This window comes from Pantherophis guttatus, chromosome 1 (genome assembly GCF_059756535.1).
Source record: "Pantherophis guttatus breed Tessera chromosome 1, ASM5975653v1, whole genome shotgun sequence".
NCBI classification, from domain to species: Eukaryota; Metazoa; Chordata; class Lepidosauria; order Squamata; family Colubridae; genus Pantherophis; species Pantherophis guttatus.
The window spans coordinates 300,796,280-300,821,526 of NC_142063.1; the positions used below are offsets into that span (position 1 = coordinate 300,796,280).

The window sequence follows — 25,247 nt, forward strand, 5'->3', positions numbered from 1 at the left end:
AAGCAACAAGGTGAAGTGTTTTCCTCTCTTCCCCTCCCTTTCATTTGGCTTGCTGTCTGCCCTGGGTTATTTGATTTCGAAATATTGTATTTTAATACAGATTAAACAGAACTTTTCAATATTAAAGAATACTGAAATATTGTTTTATTTAATGTATAGATTTCCTATTAGAGGAGTACAAGCTGAATTCCAAGGATTACATGTGCCCCCCCTCCCAAAAAATAACTTGGCTGGGATCCTCAGAAATCTTCAGAAATTGAAAAATCAGCTAAATGTTGGAAGTGTCATCAACTACCAGGATCATATTATCATATGTGGTGGACATGTCCAGAAGCTAAAAACTATTGGATTAAATTTAAGACTTGGTTGGAGGAAATGATACATCAATGTATCAAATTTAAACCAGAGCTGTTCCTATTGGGTATCCTACCTGAAAAAATTAGCAAGGAAAAAGTTTATTTGATAATACATGTAATAACAGCTGCAAGGATTGTTTATGCACAAAATTGGAAAGCGGAGAAAATACCTTTGGAAGAAGAAGTAATAAAAAAATCTTAGACTGTGCAGAAATGAATAGATTAACTCTGATGATTAAAGATAGAGAAGACTCAGAATATTTTAAAATATGGAATGATTTTTATTATTGGTTGGAGAAGAGATATAAATGATTAATTATATAAGTATGTAAAAATATGTGATGAGTTGAATATTATGTTAGTGATGAATTGATATTGTGGACTGGATAAGGATCAAGATAGAAGTAATGACAACTATACAGAAGAAGAAAAAACTTTGGAAGATAGCACCGAGATGTCACAGGGAAGAGAAACCTGATGTATTAAATGTTTGTTTGTCTAAAAAATAAAAAACTTTAAAAAAAAGAGAAATCTTCAGAAATCATTACTGATATAATTTTTAATGTGAAGAACAGGGAAGTGCTCAAGTACATGACATGAAGATTAATGATATTTAATTGTGTTTGCATATAAATGTAAATGAAATCAAATTAAATATTTAACTCACCCCATTCATTATATATGAAAGATATGCTTCATATACCACTCAAAGGTGAAGTGGGACCTTCACCAGGAAAAGCCATGAACTCCCCTTTATGCCTATTCTGGATTTCTATTTTAAGCTTTAATGATGAAAGAAAACTAGATATACTTGCTAATTTTATCAGTAATTCTGATTTTATTTCTATTCTACAGCATGCCCATCCTGCTGGACCAGATCAGATGAGTAGAAACAATAAGACAGTCTCTCAAATAACCCAAGCCATGAAGGGCTTTCAAGGTGACAATCAGCACTTTAAATTGCACTCAGAAGCACATTGACAACCGATGCAGCTGAAGGACTAGTGTTTTACATAAGCCAAGTAACTGACATCATCTATTATTCTTGTGGCTACATTTTGCATCAGTTGAAGCTTCTGAATGTTCTCCAAGGACAGCCCCATGTAGAACCTGTAGCAGTAATTCAGATGGGAGGTGAATGAAAGTGAGCCAGGCCTCCTGGTCCAGGAATGAGCACAATTGGCATACAACCCAAAGTTATGTAAAGGCTCTCTTAGCCATGGCTGCCACCTGCTCTTCTGGCAGGAATCATGAGTCCAAGATGAATTGGATTGTACACCAGTTCTTCCTGAGGCAATGTCACCCCATTCAGAGCCAAAGGTGGAAAACTGTCAGCACTGGGAGATCCAAACACCAAAAGCCACTCAGTTTTGTTTAGGTTGAGCTGCAGCCTGTTGCACCCCATCCATCCCCTCAGGCTTACAGCCACTGTGACACGACATCCACATCATAACTCAGGCAGCCCGGGATAGAGATGTAAAACTGGCTATCATCCAGATATTGGTGTTACCTCACCTAAACTATGAAGAGACCTCATCCAGTGACATCCTGTAGATGTTAAATAGGAGAGAAGAGAAAACTGAGTCCTGAAGCAGCATCCTAATATTTTTAAAAAGGTGGTAAGTCACTGCCTTCAAATTATAGACCTATCATTTTACCAATATTGTGGCAAAAATGTATGCTAGATTCCTGATAGCCAAACTGAAGACTTAGAAAGTCAAAGTGGTAGGTTTTCTGAAAGAACATGCTGAGTTTAGGAAAGGTTATCCCATGATTGATAATGGATTTGTTTTAGATCATTCAGTATGTAAATATACAAATGATGAAATATATAAACTTCGAAAAAGGCAGAGTGTATGCTATAGTCACTGACCTGAAGGCAGCTTTTCAGTTCTGTTAATCAAGATTTGCTATGGAAAAGGTTAGGTAATAAGAATTTGGAATAAAATCAGATCTGAGCATTAAATACAAATACTTCATTAAAGGTTAAACTGGTTCTAGCTTAATTTTATCTGAACCCATAAGTACATCCTGGGGAGTCACACAAGGCTATATATGGTCCTATTTTGTTCAAATTTTGCACTAATGATAGAAGCAGTTCCCCCAGCACCATTCCCAATCCCAGACAGCCTGCTCTTTTAACGTATGTAAGAAGATTTTTGTATCCCAACCCAGCTAAGATTGAAAAGGCTATTAGATAGTTTGGATAATTACTGTGCAACCAAACAGTTTTTAAATAATCATTGGTTTTGGAAAGGCACTGAGGATGAGAGATGACATATTGGCAGAAATGTCATTGAACAAGTTAAGAAATATAGATATTTAGTAACAATGTTTTCTGTCTAAGGTTTGTGGTAGTAGTGTATAAAAGCAGTCAGACTAAAGGTTGAAGAGATGCTCAATGGATTAATGAAAAGTAAGTTACCTCTGTTATCAAGCTAACAGATTATAAATATTGATCTCAATTATTGTATGAATTACAAATAAAGCAACCTCAACAGTGCTCAGAAATATACTGTAAGATTAATTCTGGGACCACCCAAGTATACCTTGCTTGTTTCTCAGGACTACAAAATGATAACGATTTATCAGTCAATCTTTTACCAATTAGTTTCCAACTACTGGCTGAAACGGGATGCCTGAATGTCACCTTCCTGCCAGGAAGTTACAAGATCAATTAATTCTGAGTTTGCATAAAGACCATTAGAGTTCCATAACTCTGTTTGAAGGAAGTAGACAAATTCAGTTTGAGGAAAGAACTAATACCGGCAAGATTACATTTAATGTCTTCAGTTTTGGAAGGAAAGTAGGAATTCCATATGAGCAAAAGCCTTGTTCTTATCTGGCTCAATCAGCAGAGATTTCCCAAAATCATTTGGGAGGGATGTTGCAGACTTCAACTACATATGCATATTGATCTATGGAGCACCAGCTTCATTTTTTTTTTAATACATATCTGAAGGTTGTTAGGAGTCTGTACCTTCCTCCCAGATTTTCTACACAATTGGGAAGGACAGTCAAAATTAGTTCAGCTTAACTTTCTATTCTGGAGACAGAGCAAAATAGTCCACAGCTACTATAACTGGCACAGGTTTAACCATTACTCTCCGTTGCATAGTTGATTTTTTTAGAGGTTTATGGCAGTTCAATACTAATGCACAAATCTGTTGTTTCCTACATACAGTAACTAGGCTACCTTTATTACATTATAATGATTTTGGAAATGTAGAATCTGGGGATTTATACACAGTCAGGCTAAAGGGTATCTTAATGTTATAATTGAATTTTGCATCTGTGATAGCCTATTGATCTCTTTATTCTTCTATTCTGATTTGTATGACCTATGGTCAAATCAATGTGTGTGACTTTTTAGAAACACCTTTTTGCTTCCAGACATTTGAATAACATGTTAATCAGTACTTGTGCTTAAACCTAAACCTGAGATTCATTACCATGTCTGCATTCCCAACATATTAATAGGATTACACCAAGTTTCTGTAGACATAAACAGGATCATGTTATAATAAAAGCAACAACAATATCATTATAGGAATAATCACTGAGAAATCGGTGTAGAGCCTCCTTTTGAACCAAACTTAATTCCTAGTGATTTCACAAACAGGTCCATGTGGTTTTCTTGTCAACAAAACAAAATTATTTTGCCACAGCAACCTTCTTTTGTTTGTTTCAATTATTCATCCATTGTACACTTCTGCTGTTTCCCCAAAGAAGTATTAGCCAGGTTCAATCATGCTTAGTTGATCTTGGCTGATGTCAGAAAGCTGAGTACTGCCATGTAGTTGGACGCTATAAACTAACACAACAAAGACAACTTCTCTTTCACATTGATCCTGGAATTCAGAGTAGAAGAGAGCTAATGGATCCCAAATTTAACCAAGCTCTTCAGCATTCCAACATAGGGAGCTTTGTACATATAGTTCTGAAAGACACACAATTCTCCTCTCTCGTCTCACAATCCCCATCTCCACCTCGAGATTTGGAAGAGGATTTTCCATAGAAAATTGGACGAGGAAAAATGCTGCTGTACAGGTAATCACTGCACTCCAATGTGATGTATTCCCCTATCTTCTATCAACTTCTTTTTGGAGTGACTGATGGGTGATTCCTCTTAGAAGTTAGGCATGCCTTGAATCCTTTTCTTGCAGCTGAGTATGTACCATGTGCTTTTATGCTAAAATGACATAGCTGGCATGGTGTCTTCCTTTAATAGGACTCTAGAATATGGTTGAAAATAATACATTTACTCCTCTGTACATTTACTAGCATATTTTTTTCTGTTGCAAAGAAATAAAATAATTGCATAAACTAGGCATAATCTCCAGAGAAGACCCCTGAATCGACAGCACAAGACAGCTTTCTGCCAGTCCCTATTAAAACAGCCTGCTACTCACTGCTGTGCCTCAGATTCACTTGACAAGAGGCAGATCTGGGAATGCAGAAATAAAAATACTGCTCCGGTCTACAGGTTATTAAAGCTACAACTCTTCTAGGACTGCAGAGCTGTGATGGAGAGGTGTCTGCTGCATCCACACAGATGGAAACAGGAGCTTTATTGAATTAGAAAGCTGCTGTGTTCATGCTCCTACATATTCTGAAGCCCCTCTTCTCAACTAAATCCAAAGCACTGCACAGCCTGACTTTGACACATTCAATATATATTTTATACTCTTTCTGCGTTTCAACATAGATGACAACATTCCTACAGAAGGCAGAGAAGAAATAATCTCCCTGTCCCTCCCCCCTCTCTCCCCCCTCCCTCCCTCCCATAGGTAACTGTGATTCATTATTTTAACTGTAAAGGCATGAAGGAGTCATAACTCAAGGGATGTGGAGGGCAAGCTCAGTAAGATTTTTAGATAATTGAAATTGACCCATAATTCACCAGTAACCCTGGGGAAATTCCACTCCTGCCTAACTTTCATAATACAGAAACATAGACACAGGTTTCATATGCACCACTAATATTCAATTGTTCTTTTCAGATATGCCGTACTATAGTAAATGAGCAAATGAGAAAAATAAATACATATGAGTTAGCTGCCACAAAATGAATACTGAAGACATGGTTTTCCATAGAGAAGCGATGACTGTTGTCATTTAGTGGCGGGGATGGTCCCAGGGGAGAAACTGGGGAGAAAAGGTTAGAAAGATAGAGGCTATCAACAAGGTAGATAATAAACTTTCCCCAAACAAATTGCTTGCTTGATACTATGAAGAACATTATCTTCTGCTTTCCCTTGTGAAAATGCCTGGTTTTTTTTTTAACCTCACAGAGATGCATAAATATTTTGACCTGAAATGACCTTTTGAAGTGTTCCAAGTGGCATCCCATTGTTCTAAGAATAGAACAATGCCTTTTCTTCTGTGTATATGTATATGTATATGTATATGTATATGTATATGTATATGTATATGTATATATAATTATTCCAGTCAGGACAGTAACAGTGACCAGTCATATCTCAGCTGCTGTTGTTTAGGAGTGAAGGGGGTAATGTAGGAGTGAGTGGAGTGTTGAAAGCAAAACAGCTATTAATTACATGGCCAAACAGAAGAATTCCATTCACAGCTATATGTCGCCAAGTCTACCCATCAAGTATGATTGTTTCTTTTTTAAAAAAAAAGGATTCTTAAAGGTAGAGTTCCTGTGGCTTATGAAATCATAATTATTAATGAAGATTTGCATATGTACTGGACTGGACTTTATTTTACAGACAAATAATACAAAGCTCTCTGGGTGTGTGCTCTGCTATGAATCAAAAATTCCATGAAAACAATAGGATTGCATTTATTTGAAGTGCAGAGAAGAAGTAAATTGCAAATTGGTGAAATGATAACCCAAGACAAGGGCTTTACACACCAATGTATTCTTGTAATTGGAGCAACCAGGAAAACTTTCTCAACTTTCCCAATAGGAAAACAATGAAAGCATTTTTCCTATCAAACTGGATGAGAATAGCTGAAAAACAATCAGAAAAAAATAGAATTATATTAGTATGTGACAAATCTGTACCCAATTTGGCTAGTCATAAATGGGGTGGCAAATCTGGGGAGGAGAGGATCGTCAAAGTTTGTGGGCAGAGATGAAGTTCTAATATTCTTTTGACTGTTTTAATCTAAAGAAATCTTTATGAACTGATCATTTAAAACTCTGTTAAAACTATTTTCTGTCTCTAATTGCTTTCAGACAAGAGCGAGATGATGATGATGATGATGATGATGATGAATGATGATGATGAGAATGATCAGAAAGAAAGGAAGATAGATGATAGATAGATAGATAGATAGATAGATAGATAGATAGATAATTTCTCTGTAGCTAAATGCTTCATAATTTTGCTTCTCACATTTTGAAAGTATCTTTCATGCTCTGCCAACCAAACCAGTTATAGATCAATTTATAGTTCTGCTTTTCAATTTATAACATCAGAAGAATGTATAGATTAATGACTGGCAGGAAAAGCACACAGAAATATTTTATAAAAGTAGTAATGTAGCTCAAATACCAGTTTTACTAACCCTTCAGGCATGCAAATAAATAATTAAATAAATCATCCACTCTCAGCTCAAAGTTTCTTTTGATGTGCATCCTTCCAAATAAATTTATGTCTAAGGGTGGCAATTTCCAATTGGGATGCTACAAAGGGGACAAAAAAAACCCTCATGGTCATGAGAAACGAGTGCAAGATTTAACCTATTCATGGACTGAGTTCAATTAGTTATTGGGCAATCAAAGGAAAGATTGGTAGAAATTACTTTCTGCTGAAATAATTACACAAATATAACTGAGAACATCATAAAGGAGAATTTAATTCAAATGGGAACATTGTTAGGAACTCTAATTATTCTGTCTTCCAGAATGTAGTACTTCATGTGTTTCTTAAAAAGGAAAGAAAAAAGCAAAAATGAAAGGGTAAAAACAATTTTCATTAGTTTTCCAATAATAATCTTAAAGAGAAATAGAAACAATACCACGTTGTTTGGGCTCATTATTGTTTAACCTTCTGGAGCTGCTAAATTCCACCATCATTGTTAGTTTTGAGAGACTCATGCAAAAACTGCAACATTCTGCAACCAGACATTTTCCCCCTCAAAGTCTCCCCCTTTTTACAGATTGATAGGAGGAAAAAATGGGGTGGGATGACAGAAAATATCCTTAATCTTCTGAAAGATGCAGAAATTGAAAAGTTAAACCCAGGGAAAAAAATCAATATCACCTTTACTATGGTTACAAAAGGAAACAGAAAAGGATGATCTAAGCTTAGAAAGGAAATGGCAACCTCCCACCCCCGCTACTATGCCACTGAGGAATAAAAATGGCTTCCCCAGCCCTTACAGAAAAAGAAGTAAAGCAGCTTGAAATCCTTTCATGAAGCTCCAATACTCAAGTCTAGCCTAATTCCAAGCATGAAACAGAAGAAAAATCTTTCCCATCTCAGAAAGTATAGAGTCATGGCTTTTAAAAACTTTTTTTTTGCTATCTTTACATCTTGCTCTCAAAAGTCTAACAATCAATGAATTCCTCGCTGACTAAAATTGGCAAAGCTGTAAATCTGCTTTCCTCAATCTGGCATCTGCAGATGTGCTGGAATAAAGATTCCGATATTCCCAACTAACTTGATGTCAAGTTGGGAAAATGACTGCATGTTATTACAAATATTTTTCAGTAATGACACATAGTCATGCCCCCATCTCCCCCCCAAAAATCACATTTTATTACATTTGCAACCTGGTTGTTTTTATTTATTTATATTCTGCTTTTATTATTTTATATAAATAACTCAAGGTGGTGAACTTACATTAATTATTTGAAACAGCATCAATTTTGAATCACTCAATAATATCTTTCCACTTGTAATGGATGGAAATATGAAATATTTCATATTTTCATGGAATCTACTTATGATTTATTTTAAGTCTACAAACACGCTCATTACTTTTTATTATCAGCATCTAAAATCCCACACCTCAATTAAGCCTCCCTTCCCTTCCCTTCCCTTCCCTTCCCTTCCCTTCCCTTCCCTTCCCTTCCCTTCCCTTCCCTTCCCTCCTTCCTTCCTTCCTTCCTTCCTTCCTTCCTTCCTTCCTGTCTCAGTTCATATTAGGTACCTAGATGATAATCAAGGCTAAACATGATGTGCTCTCAGGCTATCCAAAATGCTGTTAGAGAGCAAAGAGTTGAACAGATCCTAGAGATGTGGTGTTTTCTTTTGTTATCCCTACAGAACAATCTACAGTGTGTTATGTATTTGTCCAGTTATTGTTCTGTACAAGAAGCTCTTTTGAAGATGCTTCTGCTGTCAGCTTGTCATTTCTCATAAAAGTGTAGCTTGTTATTGAGATCGTTAAGAACTATTTCTATAATTGATCTTTTAGTAATCAGTTGTAAACCACTCTGGATCTTTGGTAGCTGTAAAATGACTTTTTAAATATATTCTTAATTTATATTTGTACATTATATATTCTTAATTTTAATCTGTGTTTTAACTTCTTTGTGTTAATTTTTGACTCATGGTGACCACCTAGACCAGGGGTGTCAAACTCCGGCCTACAGAGCACTTAGATTTGGTCCATGGGGCCGCCCTGGAAATAGCAAAGGACCAGTCTGTGGTACTTCTGCCAGAGAAAATGAAGCTCGCGAAGGCCCCGTGCAGCCCTCCCAAGCTCCGTTTTCACTGGCAGAGGGTTGCAGGAGGCCATTGAAGCTGAAAATGAAGCTCACAAGGGCCACATGCAGCTCTCTCGAGCTCCATTTTTGCTAGCAGAGAGTTGCAGGAGGCCATTGCAGCCAAAAATGAAGCTCGGGAGCCCGTTTTCACTGGCAGAGCGCTCAGGCCACCATGGGTACCCCCCCCCCGACATGAGTGACATTGAGCTGGCCATGCCCATCCTGGTCACGTCCACCATGGCCCCCCCAAGGTAAAACACAACCCTGATGCAGCTCTCAATGAAATCAAGTTTGACATCTCTGACCTAGACTGTTCCTTGCAGTTTTCTTGGCAAGATTTCAGAAGTGGTTTGCCTAGAGCTGAGAGAGAGTGTGGCTGGTCTGAGGCAGTATATTTATTTTTGAGGATAAGGATCCTCCTCCCAGGTTTGATAATTTACATTTACATTTGGAAGCATTAATCATCTTATTAGCAGGGCTGTGCAGGGCTTCAGAATTAATTCAAAAACAGGAACAGGGATCTAAATGCACCACTTCTCTGCAACTCTTAAAACATCTGTGTCTTTCCATTGCACATCCCTGTCAGGTAGCATCTGTTTCTGAATCAGAACTACATGCAGTCCCACTGAAAATTAGTTATTTGTTACTAGCTTTTAATATTGCTGATTAATTATTGAAAAGTTTGTTTGAATCCTAGCGAGCTTTGAATGAATGCAGTTTCTTCTTGCCTATGTTGCAGAGACCAAATGCTCAAATACAATTTGAAAAACTGGCTTATTTGGGCAGCAATCTTGTGACTCTTGAAGACCCAGGATTAGAGGGAAGATTCCATCCTCAAATAGGAAAATCCAGTGACAGTTGGACATTGGATGGTGATGACTGAAAGGGGAAGATGAAGACTAGATCACACTCCCAACCCAGATAGCTATCTTCGTTAGCTTGAAAGCTAGTCTAAATAAATTATTGTTCATTGTTCAAAATGGGAAGGAAATAAACATGAGAAAGAGCTCAAAGAGATAGCAAGTCTCTTCCTCCTCATTCTCATCTTGCCAGTTTAGCATTTTTGTGTTCAGCCCAGTAACATTTTGGTCTGGTGGTTAAGGCACTAGGTTAGAAAATGGGAAACCATTCTGCCTTAGCTATGAAAGCCAGCTGGGTGATTTTGGGCCAGTCTCTCTCTCTCGCAGACCAATTCACCTCACAGAGTTGTGGGTAAAATAGGAGGAGGAAGAAGTATTATATGTGTTCGTCATCTTGAGTTATTTGTAAAAACAATAAGGATTGGATATAAATAAATAAGCAAAATAAACAAGATAAACATGAAGAAAATAATAATAGTTATTATAAAATAAAATGTATAAATATGATAATATTAGCTTAAATACCATGTTTCCTCAAAGATAAGATCCTGTCTTATATTTTTTTGAACCACAAAATAAGTGCTTGGCCTTATTTTCAGGGAGGTCTTATTATTTTGGGGCGCGTGGAGCAAGACGGGACTTCTCTTTCCGTCTTACCTGATTTCCAGCTCTGTCTCCCTAACCCTAACCTAATGGATGGGACTGGCTGCGCATGTGTTTTAATATTTTGGGGGAGGGCTTATTTTTGGGGAAACAGGGTAGCAAAACTCTCTTAGAATAAATGATGACCTAAAAGCTAAGCCACAATATACAATTTCCCATCTCCACCAAGGAATGATAAAATAAAGCTTTCAACTATTTTCTGAAACTTAAAATAACTTCCCTATAATTTCCTTTCTATCAGTTTGAAACAAATGTTTCTAGACCTGAAGGGTTTTCCTTCAGATCTCAGGATAAAAAAATATTATGTAACTGAAGTCATTTTCTCTAAATAATAGGGGATCAGCTTTAAAATGGGATTAGACCATTGTGAAGAACATTATATAAAGTAAGGAAAACAATAAACCAATGCTCTTGTCTTGCTTATGGGTCTCCCAGACATGCCAGACTGATCAATATAAGAACAAATAGGTTTTAATTTTATGTATGAAAGCTATTTTTGTCATTAATTTAGGGTTACCTTATGGACAAATTGCATGGAGACCATTGATATTGGACCAGCCAAAGTTCTAAAACAGTTTTAAAAAACAATTCCACTGTAAGGCTCATTACAAGGAGGTTACCGATCATACACATATGGTGGAAAGCTTGATGCCATCTGGAGGACAGTGTAATTGACAAACAGTGTTGATGATATAAAGCATTTCAGGGAATAGCTGCTAAATCCACACTATCAAGAGCAAACACAATAGCTAAGCAGATGTTCACTTCATAGGTTAGCCCCTTTCTCCAGATAGCAAAAGTAGATTGTCATCATTATACATGTCATCCACAATAGCAAAAATAACATTAAAAAACAATGGAAACCCAAAGATACACTGAAATCAATCAAATTTTTACACCGTCAAAATGACTCTGGTTACTTCATTTCAGGTAGAACCCATTACTTTTAACTTGATACAGAAGACATTATCCTCAGTACTGTCCCTATGGGATTACCTAATAAAATGTTATTTAACTGACTTTATGAATTCTCTAGGCAAAGTGCTTTTTTCAAGGGGACAATAATGGAAAATGAATCATATTTCAGAAAGAACTGAATAGGAAAATAATAATTAGCAGATCAGTGTCAGTTCGTCAAGAACATCTCAACGGCAGGTTTGAATTTTTCTATGCATTAGGCGACAGTGATTATTAAATAGAAAATTATTCTGAAAACAGAAGACATTTGTAATGAATATGCAAAGACTACTGTAGCACCCAACTGCTATTTCATAAAAAAAAGGCTCGCGCAATAAACATCAGCAATCAAATAAAGCTAACCTCCACATTCCAGAAAAACTGTACATGGTGCTTACACAACGAGGTAAATCAGGAGGCTTGAGTCCATCCATGCGAATGACAAGTGCTGGAACACCAAAAAGTACAAGGTATTTCACATAAAAAAATAGGACCTGGGCTAGTGCAAGGCCACCTGTAAGAATGCAAGAGAAAAATGCTCTACTTTAGTATATCATCGTAATATTTACAGTCCTCTTTTTTCTAAATATGCTGCTGTGTTTTTACAAATGCACCTTATTAAAGCATTTAGTATGTCTTTTTTTCTGCCTGTTTGTGCATCAGATATGCACAAACTGTACCTCAGAGTACAAGTACCAAGCTCAGAGAGCATCAAGGACCACACAGTTCAACTCTAAGCTACAAATATTCTCTTCTATAAATACTGTACCTCTTGGACAGATGCAGGATGAACCACTTAGAAGAATTTGGCGAATTCATAGTGAAACTGAAGTGGTTCACACATAGAATTTCTATAAAATGAAGATAAATGTAGGCCATTTTTACCATGCATCTTGGAAAATTACAGCCTGTTTCACAATACATTTGGCTTTTAAAATAAGGGAGCCAACTCACAGCAAACCATTAGCTTTAGGGGAAAAAAGTGAGGGAACATGAATCACATTTCTTAAGTCTGTCTAGAAGATAAAGACTTCTTCGTCTACTTTGCTGTACTTTCCAACTGAAAACTGGAAAATAAATTTCCAAATTTATTTTTTCATTTGAATAGAATGTTTGCTCAGACCCTCATTTGCCCAGTTACTGATTTTTTTCAAAACACTTTTTCTAAAATACTGGTGTCAAACTCTCTATGTCATGTTGCTGTCACATGACATTTTGTGACGTTTTTCCCATTCACGGAACTGGGCAGGGCATGGCCTGAATGTGACGCATCTTGCCCGTGAGCAGCCAGTTTGACACTGCTATTCTACAACAAGGCTGAAATTTTATTTATGGAACAATATATGATCTTAAAATCATCAATGCAAAAGTTGTAATAGGTTTTTTTTAACGATTCATTTCTACTCATCATTATGCAGTTTAACAGTTTAACAGTTTAAGAATAAAGGAGGAATATAATACTTCCATAATATAGCTAGGATTTCTAGATTGAAATGGTTATAAGTAAATATTGATTTTCATCTCAGTGTAAATCAAGACATGGATCTGAAAGATAAATATTTACCCTCCAAGAACTATAAATCTTCATGTGCCCTAAATATTAAGTCAATACTTCATATGTTCAGTGTTATTACAGATACTGCTTTACTTCTGCACCTAAATTTTTTTTAGCCTTTAATATTGTGCTGCTTCAAAGATATGTGACTCCGGGGGAAGGGGGGGAATGGACAGGATAAATGCTGCAATGTCTGAAAATAAGAGTCTTTAAAATACTCAGCTATGTTCCCTTTTCAGTGCATTCTCATGGGACAGGGATTGGTCTACAACATCTATCAATGTTCATGACAGCAAAAGCTTAAAAAATGGAGTTCAACAACATTTGGGGATAGCCTCTTCTATTTACATAAACTAGACTACTGTAACTCGTGTTTCTTTGCATGTCAACCATGTATATTCTACAAATTGCAATGACAGGCATGAGTGTAAGTCATTTGCATCCTTCTACAGCATTTATAATATATTGTTGATATTATTGGTAAAGGTCATGAAATTACAGATTTGTATTGTATTTGCATTGTATTCTGTTCTACCCCACTTGCCTTATCCAAAATATTGATGTATTAGTTGCACTGTTATATCCCTAACATGGAATAGGAAGTCCATAGCCTCTTTAACACAGTGCTCATCAATTTTAGGTAATATCTTTTCCATCCTCTACCAGGCCCAATATTTTCCAAGGCTTCATTTTCTAAAAGCATACAGAATACTTTCAGGCAATGGTAGCAAATACAACACTTATCTTAAGGCTGAATAATACATGAAACAGACACTATTGGATGGATATGAAATATCTTATAATATTTCTAATGATTAGATGGGTTTTCTTTTTGAGATGCATAAACCAGACCTTTCCAAGCTGCTTGTGCTGCTTGAAATGAATGAGAATTGCTTACTTATATTAAATGTGATAATTATGGCAACATGGCCAAAACCCTTATTTAGTTTACAGACTTATTGTCTATACTCAGAAAAGCCTCAGAAATCAGATAGACAGACAGATTCCCCCCTCCTGAAAAAAACACACACTGTTGGAAGCTCCTGCCCAAAATTGCTCAGAAAACCTTGGGACCATGGTCCTTAACTCTCTTATTGCCAAATATCTTTTCAATTCTGGAGTAGAACGAAACATTCTTTGCTACTTTAGGAGGTTGCATGGATCATTATCCAAGCCATCTCTGAAGTTTCAACGTTCAGAGGAAACCCAATTGTTCATCTCCATGACAAGATAACTCAAACTCGGGCCTTTAGAGAACCTCAGAATGGAACTTAGATAGAAAACATTAACCTCTTAGTTAATGTTAGGCTCAAGGTTGACTCAGCCTTCCATCCTTTCTAAGGTAGGTAAAATGAGGACCCAGATTATGGGGGCAATAAGCTGACTTTGTATAAATATACAAAAGTATGAAGGCTATTGCTTAATGCATTGTAAGCCACCCTGAGTCTCTGGAGAAGGGCAGCATATAAATCATTTTTTTTAAAAAAAAAAACCTGTATTTTTCAGAGTATAAGATGCTCCGAAGTATAAGACACACCTAGCTTTTGGGGAGGAAAACAAGGGGGAAAAAATCTGCCTCTACCTCCCAGCAATTTACCTCCTTGCAGCAAACAGCAAACAGCCTGGTCAGCTTCAACACAGCCTGATTTAGCACAAGCAGCTGATTGGTGATTGGATTGGCCTCCCGGAATACTGCCTATCAGCTGTTCCAGGCTGCAGGGATCACCACTGTCTGTCGCTGCCCATCGCTGCTGCTGCCTTTTGCCACCTCCGTGCGCCCCATTTTTGGCCTCCATGCATTCAGTTTTTGGCCTCTGCATGCCCCATTTTCGGCCTCCACACGTCCCGTTTTTGGCCCATTTCAGGTGGTGGGGATTGCTGCTGCCGCTGCCTATCCTCTGTGCCTGGAACAGGCCAAAAACAGGATGCGCGGAGGCCGAAAATGGGGCACACAGAGGTGGCAAAAGGCAGCAGCAGCGATGGGCAGTAATGGGCGGTGGTGATCCCTACAGCCTGGAACAGCTGATAAGCAGTATTGTATTTTCAAGTACTATTCACTGATTCAGTAATCTTTCAAAAAAAAATAATTAAATACTTTTACTTCATGTTAACATTTCCCAGAGTAACAATTCCCTAATTTGAATCAATTCATTTTCAACATTTTACAAAAATCAAGGCTCTATTTCTATATATTCTATTTCATAAACATTGAATCATTCACAGTGTTGCATTTTCCTAAAGTCATACAGATAGTTGATTTCTTTTTTAGGATCAAGGGTTAAAGTGTAGCAGCCACTACTAGAAGCATGAACAATGTCTTATTTTTCAGAATTATATTCTTACCAGAAAACATTAATTGTTTTTGTTAGATATGAAACATTCAGTGGAATTTACTTTACTTACTTACTTATTAGACTCATATAGCCACTCATTTTATATACAATAAATCCTGAGCAGTCACAACAGTAACCACTAAAATCATAAAAAGTACACAATAATCCTATATTGCACAAAATGAGGTGGCAACGATGTAGTCTCTAAGTAAGTTTCCTATAAAGTTACTGAAGGATAATCTACGAATAAGTTTTTGTACACTCATTTCGATTTTCCTAATATTTCTCTTCTCAAAATGGAATTCATATAATACTTTCATCTCTGCATTTCCAATTTTTGACTGTATTAGTGTCTTATACATTTTTGAAGAATATACATTTGTACTTTTATAATACATATTAAGGACACATTCAGATTTTATAAGTGATCTATTGCCTTGATTAAACCTTTTTTTTAAAAAAAAGTCTCAATCTGCAAGCTCCTTATCCAATTAATTAATTCAGTTCTGAATATCTCTAAAAACTAATTCTTAACAGATTCTTATGTGATTCCTTGTCCTCAACATATATGGAGCAAGCTTATTAGTTAATTTACAGGTAATTTTAATATTTTCTAATTTTTCCCAGTATCTTCTTTGGTTTTCCATTATTAAAGATATTATGTATTTAACCTGAAATGTGTGAAGGTACTAATAAAAAAATAGTACTAAAGAGAGAAATGGTTTTTCTGCAACCTCTTTTTCAAATTATCTGTAACAATCAGCACAACAGCAATTACTTAGAGAAATGTCTGATAAATCACTATTATTTTTCTTAACCAGAACTTCTCCAGTTACATACAAAACATCATCAGTTGTTGACATTGGGTGGATGGATGGATAGCTGTGGCGCAGAAAATGTAAAAACTACTTTATTCAAACCAACAAATCTGTTTTATTTGTCTCATTGCTCTGTCCAGGGTTATGAAGAACACAATTGCTTTGAACTGGCCTTCTGCAAAAGATTGAGACATATTGGCTTAAAATTCCCTAGGTAGGGTCCCATACCTGTGTTATTGCTTCAATGTGCAAAAAAAGGTTGAAGTGACTTTTGGCATGTTGAAAATTATTGAGAGTCTGAAAAGGCCCATCAGTTATGCTTAGGTCAGGTTGTAGTGAGCTAAACAATTCTGAAATACAGTTCAGAAGTTCTAAAAGTTTTGCGAGCAGCACAGTAAAAAATAGGAATGGGAGTTTTTGAGACTTTAGAACTCAAGATTGTGCTATTCAATTCCTCTTTCTCCGAAATGATCTCAGCACTTTGTGGATATATTTTGAAGCAGACAAGACATGGAGGCTTTATAAAACGTATAATATGCTAACTATCTTATTGTACACAAAGCCTTTAGCATAATTTGGGATACAGATGTTTTACACTATGAGAAAATGGCATTGATTTCATAAAGTGTAATTTAATTCTAAATACATTCTAGAGTTCTAAAGATGTTTCTTACTTGTGGAATAAATAACATGGTAATTTATATTCAAGATCAAAACATAGCTGTCAGATACACCATGGACATATTTATATACAGTGGCTCTTGGCTGGAACTCCTTCACAGTATTCTACTCTAGTCAATTGTTTTCAATGGTGCTTAAAATATTATGCATCAAACCAGCTGCTGATGGATTTACTTCCAAAAAGATTTTTATATTTTATTGGGTTGAAGCTATAGTCTTTTCTTGGCATGCTCCTTATATATGTTATGATTCCATTCTTAACATAATCATAAAAAATGCTGAGTTCATACTGTCAGGATTTATTGGTCTTTCGCATTCAACAGCATGTCCCTTCTTGTATTTTTGCAACAGAGAAAAAGGTTCTATGGGATCCCTCTGAATATACCTCATGATCTCTAGGATCTAAACAAAGAATCAAGGTCAATGTGACTTTGACAGTTCTTTTAAGCATCTACTTCCATCTGCCTTAAACTCTTTGGACCCAATCTTGCGACACAATTTTGTGAGTGGTCTGCTCATGGAGTGCTGGAGATAGGGTTAGAGTTAGAAGAAAAATTACTTATAAAGACTAGACAATGCAAAATAAAGCAACCAAGTCTTGGTTACTCAATCTTTGGCTAAGCCTGCTATAAAAAGTAATCTTTCTACTCTGGTTGAAATCAGGCAGGAAAAGTTTTGATCCCTTAATGGAAGGTTTCCATTATTCCAGCAGAGACCTGAAGATCTTAGGTACGTGGGAATGAATCTGAAGAAATGGGCTACACTGGTGTAAAAGCCTTATGAAATCACAAAAGCAAGAAATCCATTCATTCCAAATACATGTCTTTAATGCTAGTTTGTGGCAAAAGAAGATTTTTGAAAACTTAAAACAAATTTCCAGCCCTAATTATAGTGAATAAATTAAAGTGGAGTCTCTTTTAAATGTATTTTCTCGTGTCTCTCACATCTGGACTGTGTTGCCTTTTCTTATATAAACCAAACACCTCAACCCCCACTTTTCACAGTTTCTCCCATAACAGCGTCAGAATCTGTCTTCAGAACTTGTTTCCCTGCAAGTGTTTGCAAATGAAAACAATGATGGCGGCAAGCCTATTTATTAAGTGCCTGCAATGCTTACAAATGTCTATTATGTGACCTTTTCTAATGGAGAAAGGACATACTCTATACCATCCATGATGGAGAGAAAGTTTGCTCCTGCAACATTGACCCTTAAAGATACCCATGAAGCTGGATAAGACATCCTGACCCCAAAAAAAAAAATCAAAGAGTTTTGAAGATATTAAAGCAAGTACAGAAAAAAGGAACAAACTTTTGCATGTAAATACTTCCTAAGTATATAACTAGATATTAAAAATAATTTTAATAAAGCAGAGGAAAAATGAGTTTAAGGATGAAAATATGATGATGGTCAAAGTGGAGCTACAGGCATTTGTTGGCAGTCTGCCTAGTCACACAAAGCTCCCACTAAACAATTCCATAAGCTTTAGAAAATTCCAGGTGCATAAGTCACCTAAATGAATTAGAGACCCACAATGAAAAGCAATAGGCTTGGCTGAATTCACTTCAGCTTTACTAGGAAGAGAAATCTTACTCTTTCAAATATAAGTTTGACCCAACCTATTGGCTTTCTTCCCATAGGTGTTTTTAACAGAGGATAGCCTCTGTGATTGGGGGTTGTTTGTTTGTTTGTTTGTTTGCTATTAGCCTAACAAAGGTGGAAGACAGTACTGTCTATGGAGAACTCTAGAAAGTACATGAAAAAATACACTGAAATGTATTTCACACGCAAACACTGTTCAAAGACATATTTCATCAGGGCTGTTGAAGAGCTAGGGGAAAAATCACAAAATATAATAATTAGAAGAGTGTAGGGCAGGGATCTCCAACCTTGACAACTTTAAGATTTGTGGACTTCAACTCCCAGAATTGGAGTTGATGGGAGTTGATTGGGAGTTGATGTCCACAAGTCTTAAAGTTGCCAAGGTTGGAGACCCTTGGTATAGGATAACTATCTTAATGTACCTTAAAATCATCATTTTAAATACTCTCTGTGCTATAGTACAAATACATATTTTATTTTCATAAGCCTACCCACTGAGGGTCACAAAGATGGTGATGGGAAAAAGAAGAGCTGGGTCTAAATCCAGCTGCCATGGAACTACTTTATTTCGCCCACATTTCTCAGCTAATATTTCTCAACTTAAGTATATTAGATGGGACTGATGACGATAGTCTGTTTCTATAAAGCAACCACCATATTTTACTCTAAGGATATTTACAGCCCTTAGGCAAAAAGTATTTGCATAGTACTTGAACTGCACTAGATCTCATTAAATATCTTGTGCCAGAGTTTGTATTTTCTTATTTCAAAATTCTTCTTGCCCAGCATTATTTGAACAACAGCAGCAAATTCATTCCTTTGTTAATAGTTCATTAAAATGTCAATGAATGCAGAGACACCAACATCTTCCATTAAAAAAAAAATAGAAACTTTAAAACCGAATTTAAAAATAATTTGCTGGGTTATTAGTCTATAAATTAAAGATATCAGCCAGAGCATTTCATATTAATTCTGAATCAAGAATGATTATTCTTCAATTTTAACAATAAAAATGAATAGTACTATTTAATGCTTGAAAGGGTTCCAAGCAGTGATATAAATCATTCCTTTCTCAATATGACCAAAGTATAATGCAAATTCATACTTTCTTATTCCACAGGGCTACAGTAGCTATGGCATTTAATGTAATTTTTAAAAAAAATGCAAATTACTATCAACAGGTTGTGCTAATCACTTTTAGATGTACAACAAATGTAGATTGAGGCATGTTTATTCATGCTTTCATCTCATAAAACTATATTACATGAAACGGCCTATGAAAGAAGAAGCAATACTAGCTGAAAAGACAGCTGCTAGATTAGTGCTTGGGACAAACTATCAGGAACAAGTGGTGCCAAATTTCAAAAATAATTAATAGTTGTCAACTTGATGTTGGTGCTGGAATTAAGCTCAAGGCACAGAATTAAGCTCAAGGCACAGATGTTATCCAAGGACGAAATCCAATTGTCTCCCCTAGCTTCTACCTAAGACTGGGAGTTGTTAGAGGGAAAAACAAGCCTTAACTCTTAAAACTATTAAGGAAGCTCTACCCCCAGATGTCATCCATTTCTCCAGATACTATTTACGCTAGTACATAGTTGACTAAATGTTCTGCCCTTTAAAGGAGAACTAAAATACATGACCAGTGAACCAATACAGGAGCCATCTCACATCTACTCTATTTGGGAAACATACAGGATAATTCTTGGAGAAATTAGTACTTCATCCATGCAGCACCTTTTTCTCTTGAAGACACAGGCAATATTGAGTTTATCTTGATGTCACTCCTGAATTTAGTGAGGTTGGCTTCTACTTGTTTTGATGTTCTCAAATAGAACTTACTAGTGGCCAGAGAATAATTATCAAAGACAAAGATACTAGTTACCAACTCTTGTCTTCTGTCTTTACCCTCATTTCCTTGGAATGTATGAAAAAAGGATCTGGGACTTATTTCATAATGTATAAAGCAGATGAATAGTCACATTCACTCCCATGGCCTTACTCCATGGAAAGTATTTTGAAGTCTATTTGCCTTCAAGGGTAATTTGCCATGCTTTCTCTTCCTCCCCCACCCCCAAAGGGAAAAGCAAGGAATGATTACAGGTAGTCCTCAACTTATAGTCACAATTGAGGGTCCTTGATACTCTCTGAACTTGGTAGTTTTCTTGCAGTCATTTCATTACCCAAACTGGGTAACATCAGGGGTGGGCTGCTGGGGGTTTGCAGGGGTTCTGGAGACCCTCTAGCTAAGATTCTGTGCAGTTCAGAGGCTCAAGGAAAGCCTCTGGAGCCTGGGGAGGGCAAAAACGCTCCCACCCACCATGGTGCAAGGTGACTAGGCCACACCCACCATGGCCACGCCCACCCAGCAACCGGGCAGAGAACCCCTTGCTAAAATTTTTGAAGCACACCCCTGGGTAACATCATCAGTGCTTTTTCCTTTATTGAAAACACAATTGAGCCCAAAATTTATGTGGCTAAGCAAAGCAGTTAAGTGAGTTTTGCCCCATTTTACAACCTTTCTTGCCACAGCTGTTGAGTGAATCACTGCAGTTAAATTAGTAACACAGTTGTTAAGTGAAAGTGGCTTCCCCGTTGACTTTGCTTATCAAAAGATTGCAAAAGGCGATCACATGAACCTGGGATACTGCTACCATCATAAATACATTCCAGTTGCCAAGCATCCACATTTTGATCACATGATTATGGGAAATGATGCAATGGCTGTGTGAAAAAACTGTCATGTCATTTTTTTCAATGCCATTGTAATTTCAAATAGTGACTAAATGGATGGTTATAAGTATCTGTAGAAGTGAAAGGTGGGCCTAACACTGGAGAAGAGATTTCTCATTCAGATAGGATGGTTGGGCCAGCTAATAGGCCAAATAATATCTTCAACCCCAAAACACTGAACTCTTTTGACTGTTGTGCTGTGAATGCTGTGAATGTTCATGATCCAAATTGATTAAAAGCTTTCTTTCCTCACAAAAATCTATTAAGATCAAACACATACACTTTTTACAGTAACACAGTTCTTTTGTCTTATTGGTTAGTGTAATGTGTCAAAAAAGGCAATTGGTAGGCATCATAAATTAATATTAAAACAAATTGATGATTTCAAATGGGTAAGGGTACAAATGTATCATCTTATGGTATAGCATAATATCATGCTGGTCAGTAACTTAATTAGCATACCGTAAGCTATATTTGTAAAGTTGTCCTGACTGCTGAAAAAAATACGATAGATAGATAGATAGATAGATAGATAGATAGATAGATAGATAGATAGATAGATAGATAGATATGATAAGATAGATATAGATACTGTATAATTATCCCATCATGATTTATATAGGCTGCAAGGCAGTGATTATTTTATTATAGCATTTCCAAAATAGCTTTTCTGAAGGTTTGCTGAGAGATAGTAGCTGGTAGAAAGCATCAATGACCTTATATGGCTCAAAGTAAGTTTGAATTTGGAAGTCCCAAAAGTAATTTTTCAAGAGGCAACTGAACTTTCTGTTTTGTCTTTGAAGACATTTTGCTTCTCATCCAAGAAGCTTCTTCAGCTGTCCCACTTTTGGGACAATCATGACCTGAATGACTGAGAATCTCAATAGACATTTGAATTTGGATCTTCCCTGGATACAACTACAATATTGCAAGTAGAACACTTAAATTAGAGTGTTAGTACAAAATTGAACAGTTCTGTATTCCAGAGGATTCTCTTTAAAATCCATAGAAGGACTGAAATATTCCCTTACTGTGTATTGGGCAGAAGGAATCATGCTGAGGAACAGGAAAAAGAGCTGCAACCAAGACAAAGAAAATCTGAGTCTAGGACAGAGTTGTGACCTGTTGCATCTTCCAATAAGGCCCTCCTCGCCATAATAAAGGGAGGGAGGGGGAAAGCCCATTCAGAATAGCAAGATTCTGTTACCATAGCTTTATAATAAAAGTATCAGTAAAAATAACTTTGATTTCCTAGCCTGGTCTATCTCGAACAGCCGACATACTAATTTGGCAATGTATTTTGCACGAACTCTTATTTTTCATTGAGAATACTCTTACTTGAAGACAAATCTCTGTTGCTCCCACTCATCTTTTGATTTATTCCATTATTCCTATTATGTCTAATTAGTGAATATAAGTATAGATGCACTTGTATTAAATTAGTGGTGTTGATAATGATGTTTTAAAGAAATCCTGTGTCCCACTTTCTTTGCCATATCTGCACATGTACAATGTAAAAACTTGTGCCAAAATTGAAAAAACAACCAGATTTTCTAAGACCCAAATTGGAAATGAGGAGGGAAAGAGAGAGAGAGAGATGGAGGAGATCCTTTTTTGATGACTCTGTGTTGTCTTAATTTGGTTTTCACGCAGACTGCTTTTATAAATTTGTTTAGTAATCAACACATAAATTTCTTTAGCTTGTTCTTGAATGCCAAGGCTGTAACCTGTCCTGAGCATCACTTCTGACTTGGAGAATATTAGTGTAGTCCCAAAAGTGCTTTTTCAAAAGGCAACTGGACTTTGTTTTTCCTTGAAGACATTTTGCTTCTCATCCAAGAAGTTTCTTCAGTTCAGTTGCTTTTTGAAAAAAGCACATTTAGAAGAGCCATGACCTGGATGACTGAAAATCTCTATAGACAAATCTTAACGTAGGCAAATCTACTTTCTGATCTATTAACACAGAAAAAGCAGGACAAATATTTTTAAATGCTAGCATACTATTGTAAGGATAAAAAGGAGACAGAAACAAAATCCAAATATTTCATAGAAAGCTCCTTGTAAAGGATAACTAAAAATCTAATACAGAAGTTACTATGAGCATTCAATAAAAGTACAATTCACTTTACAATTCCAAGTAGATGCATTTTCTTTTATCATATATCTGGATTTTGTTCTATTTTTTATGGAAAATAAGCAATACCATTTTTCATCCTCCATTATAAGTATTATGCAAATAAAATAAGAAATAAAGCGAAATCACAACATTGCTATCTAATTATATTAGCTCCAAGGGACTCACTGGGCTTAGTTCCATAATTATTTGAATGCCCAGTATTTAGGGGAGAAAAGCAAAATTATTTATATGTTATCTCTTTTAGAAATTATAAAAAACTGTATATTAAAACTGGAAAACGTGACATTATTATTGGCAAGATAAGTTGCATATTTCAATTATTGCTTGCAATAATTAAGCGCAAAGGAATCTCATAAAAGAAATAAAGTAACAGTCCCAAATCGGAAGCAGCTAAAACATAAAAGGAGCATGTGTCATATCAAAACCATCTGTTTGGCAAGACAAACAGGAAACCTTAAATCAGTTGGCAGAAAAAGAAAAGACTAAGAAAAAGATCCTGATGGATTGTAGAAAATAAAATATCCTACAGTCTGGAAGCTGCTATTGAAAACAGCCTCATTCGTATAGGGAGGGCTGGATCTGTATTCTTTATATCACTTTTTCCCAGACATCGATTTATTCTTTAGGATAAGAAATTATCAAAATATACTGACTTTTACTTCAGATTAATGTAACATATCCCATCATTTACGCATTTTAAACTGAAATTACATCAGCAACTAAACTAATTTCATTGCCTAAACAGGATCCTGAACTCTCAATTTTTTTCTTCTGTTCCATCATGTCTGATTCTTGGAGACTGCCTAGACAAGTCCCTAAAGTTTTCTTGGCAAGGTTTTTAGGAAGAGGCTTGTCATTGCCTCCTTCCTAGGGCTGAGAAAAAATTACTGATCAAGGTTATCCAGCTGGCTTTGTGTCTAAGGCAGGACTAGAACTCATAGTCACCCAGTTTCTAGGTTGATGCCTTAACCACTGCACCAAACTGGCTCTCAAACTCTTAATAAGGATTAGAAAAGCATTCCAAAATTTCTCAAATACAATGGGAGGTACAGTCTACCTCAAGAAGCCCTCTCTGGACCCAGCTGTTTTGGCAAACTATTGTCCAGTTTCCAACCTTCACTTTCTGGCGAAGGTTGTTGAGAGTGTGGTGGCGCGACAGCTCCCGCAGTACCTGGATGAAACCGTCTATCTAGATCCGTTCCAGTCCGGCTTCAGGCCTGGGTACAGCACGGAAACGGCATTGGTCGCGTTGGTTGATGATCTCTGGAGGGCTCGGGACAGAGGTTGCTCCTCTGTTCTGGTCCTATTAGATCTCTCAGCGGCTTTTGATACCATCGACCATGGTATCATGCTGCGCCGGTTGGAGGGGTTGGGAGTGGGAGGCACCGTTTTACGGTGGTTCTCCTCCTATCTCTCCGACCGGTCGCAGTCCGTGCTGGCTGGGGGGCAGAGGTCGACCTCAAGGCACCTGGTTTGTGGGGTGCCGCAAGGGTCGGTCCTCTCGCCTCTCCTGTTCAACATTTATGTGAAGCCGCTGGGTGAGATCATCCATGGTTTTGGGGTGCAGTGCCATCTGTATGCTGACGACACTCAGCTGTACATCTCCACCCCAGACCACCCCAACGATGCCCTTGAAGTGATGTCCCGGTGCCTGGAGGCCGTGCGGGTCTGGATGGGGAGGAACAGGCTCCAACTCAACCCCTCAAAGACTGAGTGGCTGTGGTTGCCGGCATCCCGATATAGCCAGCTGGTGCCATCACTGGCTATTGGGGGCGAGACATTGGCCCCCACGGAGAGGGCGCGTAACTTGGGTGTCCTCCTGGATGCACGGCTGTCTTTAGAAGAGCATATGACGGCCGTGGCCA

The 25,247-nt window shown here is 36.9% G+C and overlaps 1 protein-coding gene across 6 annotated transcripts in view; it reads right to left on the reverse strand.

The window, feature by feature from the left end:
* Positions 1-25,247, reverse strand: part of HHAT (hedgehog acyltransferase) — a 158,036-nt gene that overhangs the window by 95,606 nt on the left and 37,183 nt on the right. For all 6 annotated transcript variants that reach the window (XM_034427740.3, XM_087883203.1, XM_034427739.3 and 3 more), the window contains one exon: positions 11,889-12,039. In XM_034427740.3, the coding sequence (XP_034283631.2) occupies positions 11,889-12,039 (151 nt within the window). The remainder of the gene's footprint in view (positions 1-11,888; positions 12,040-25,247) is intronic.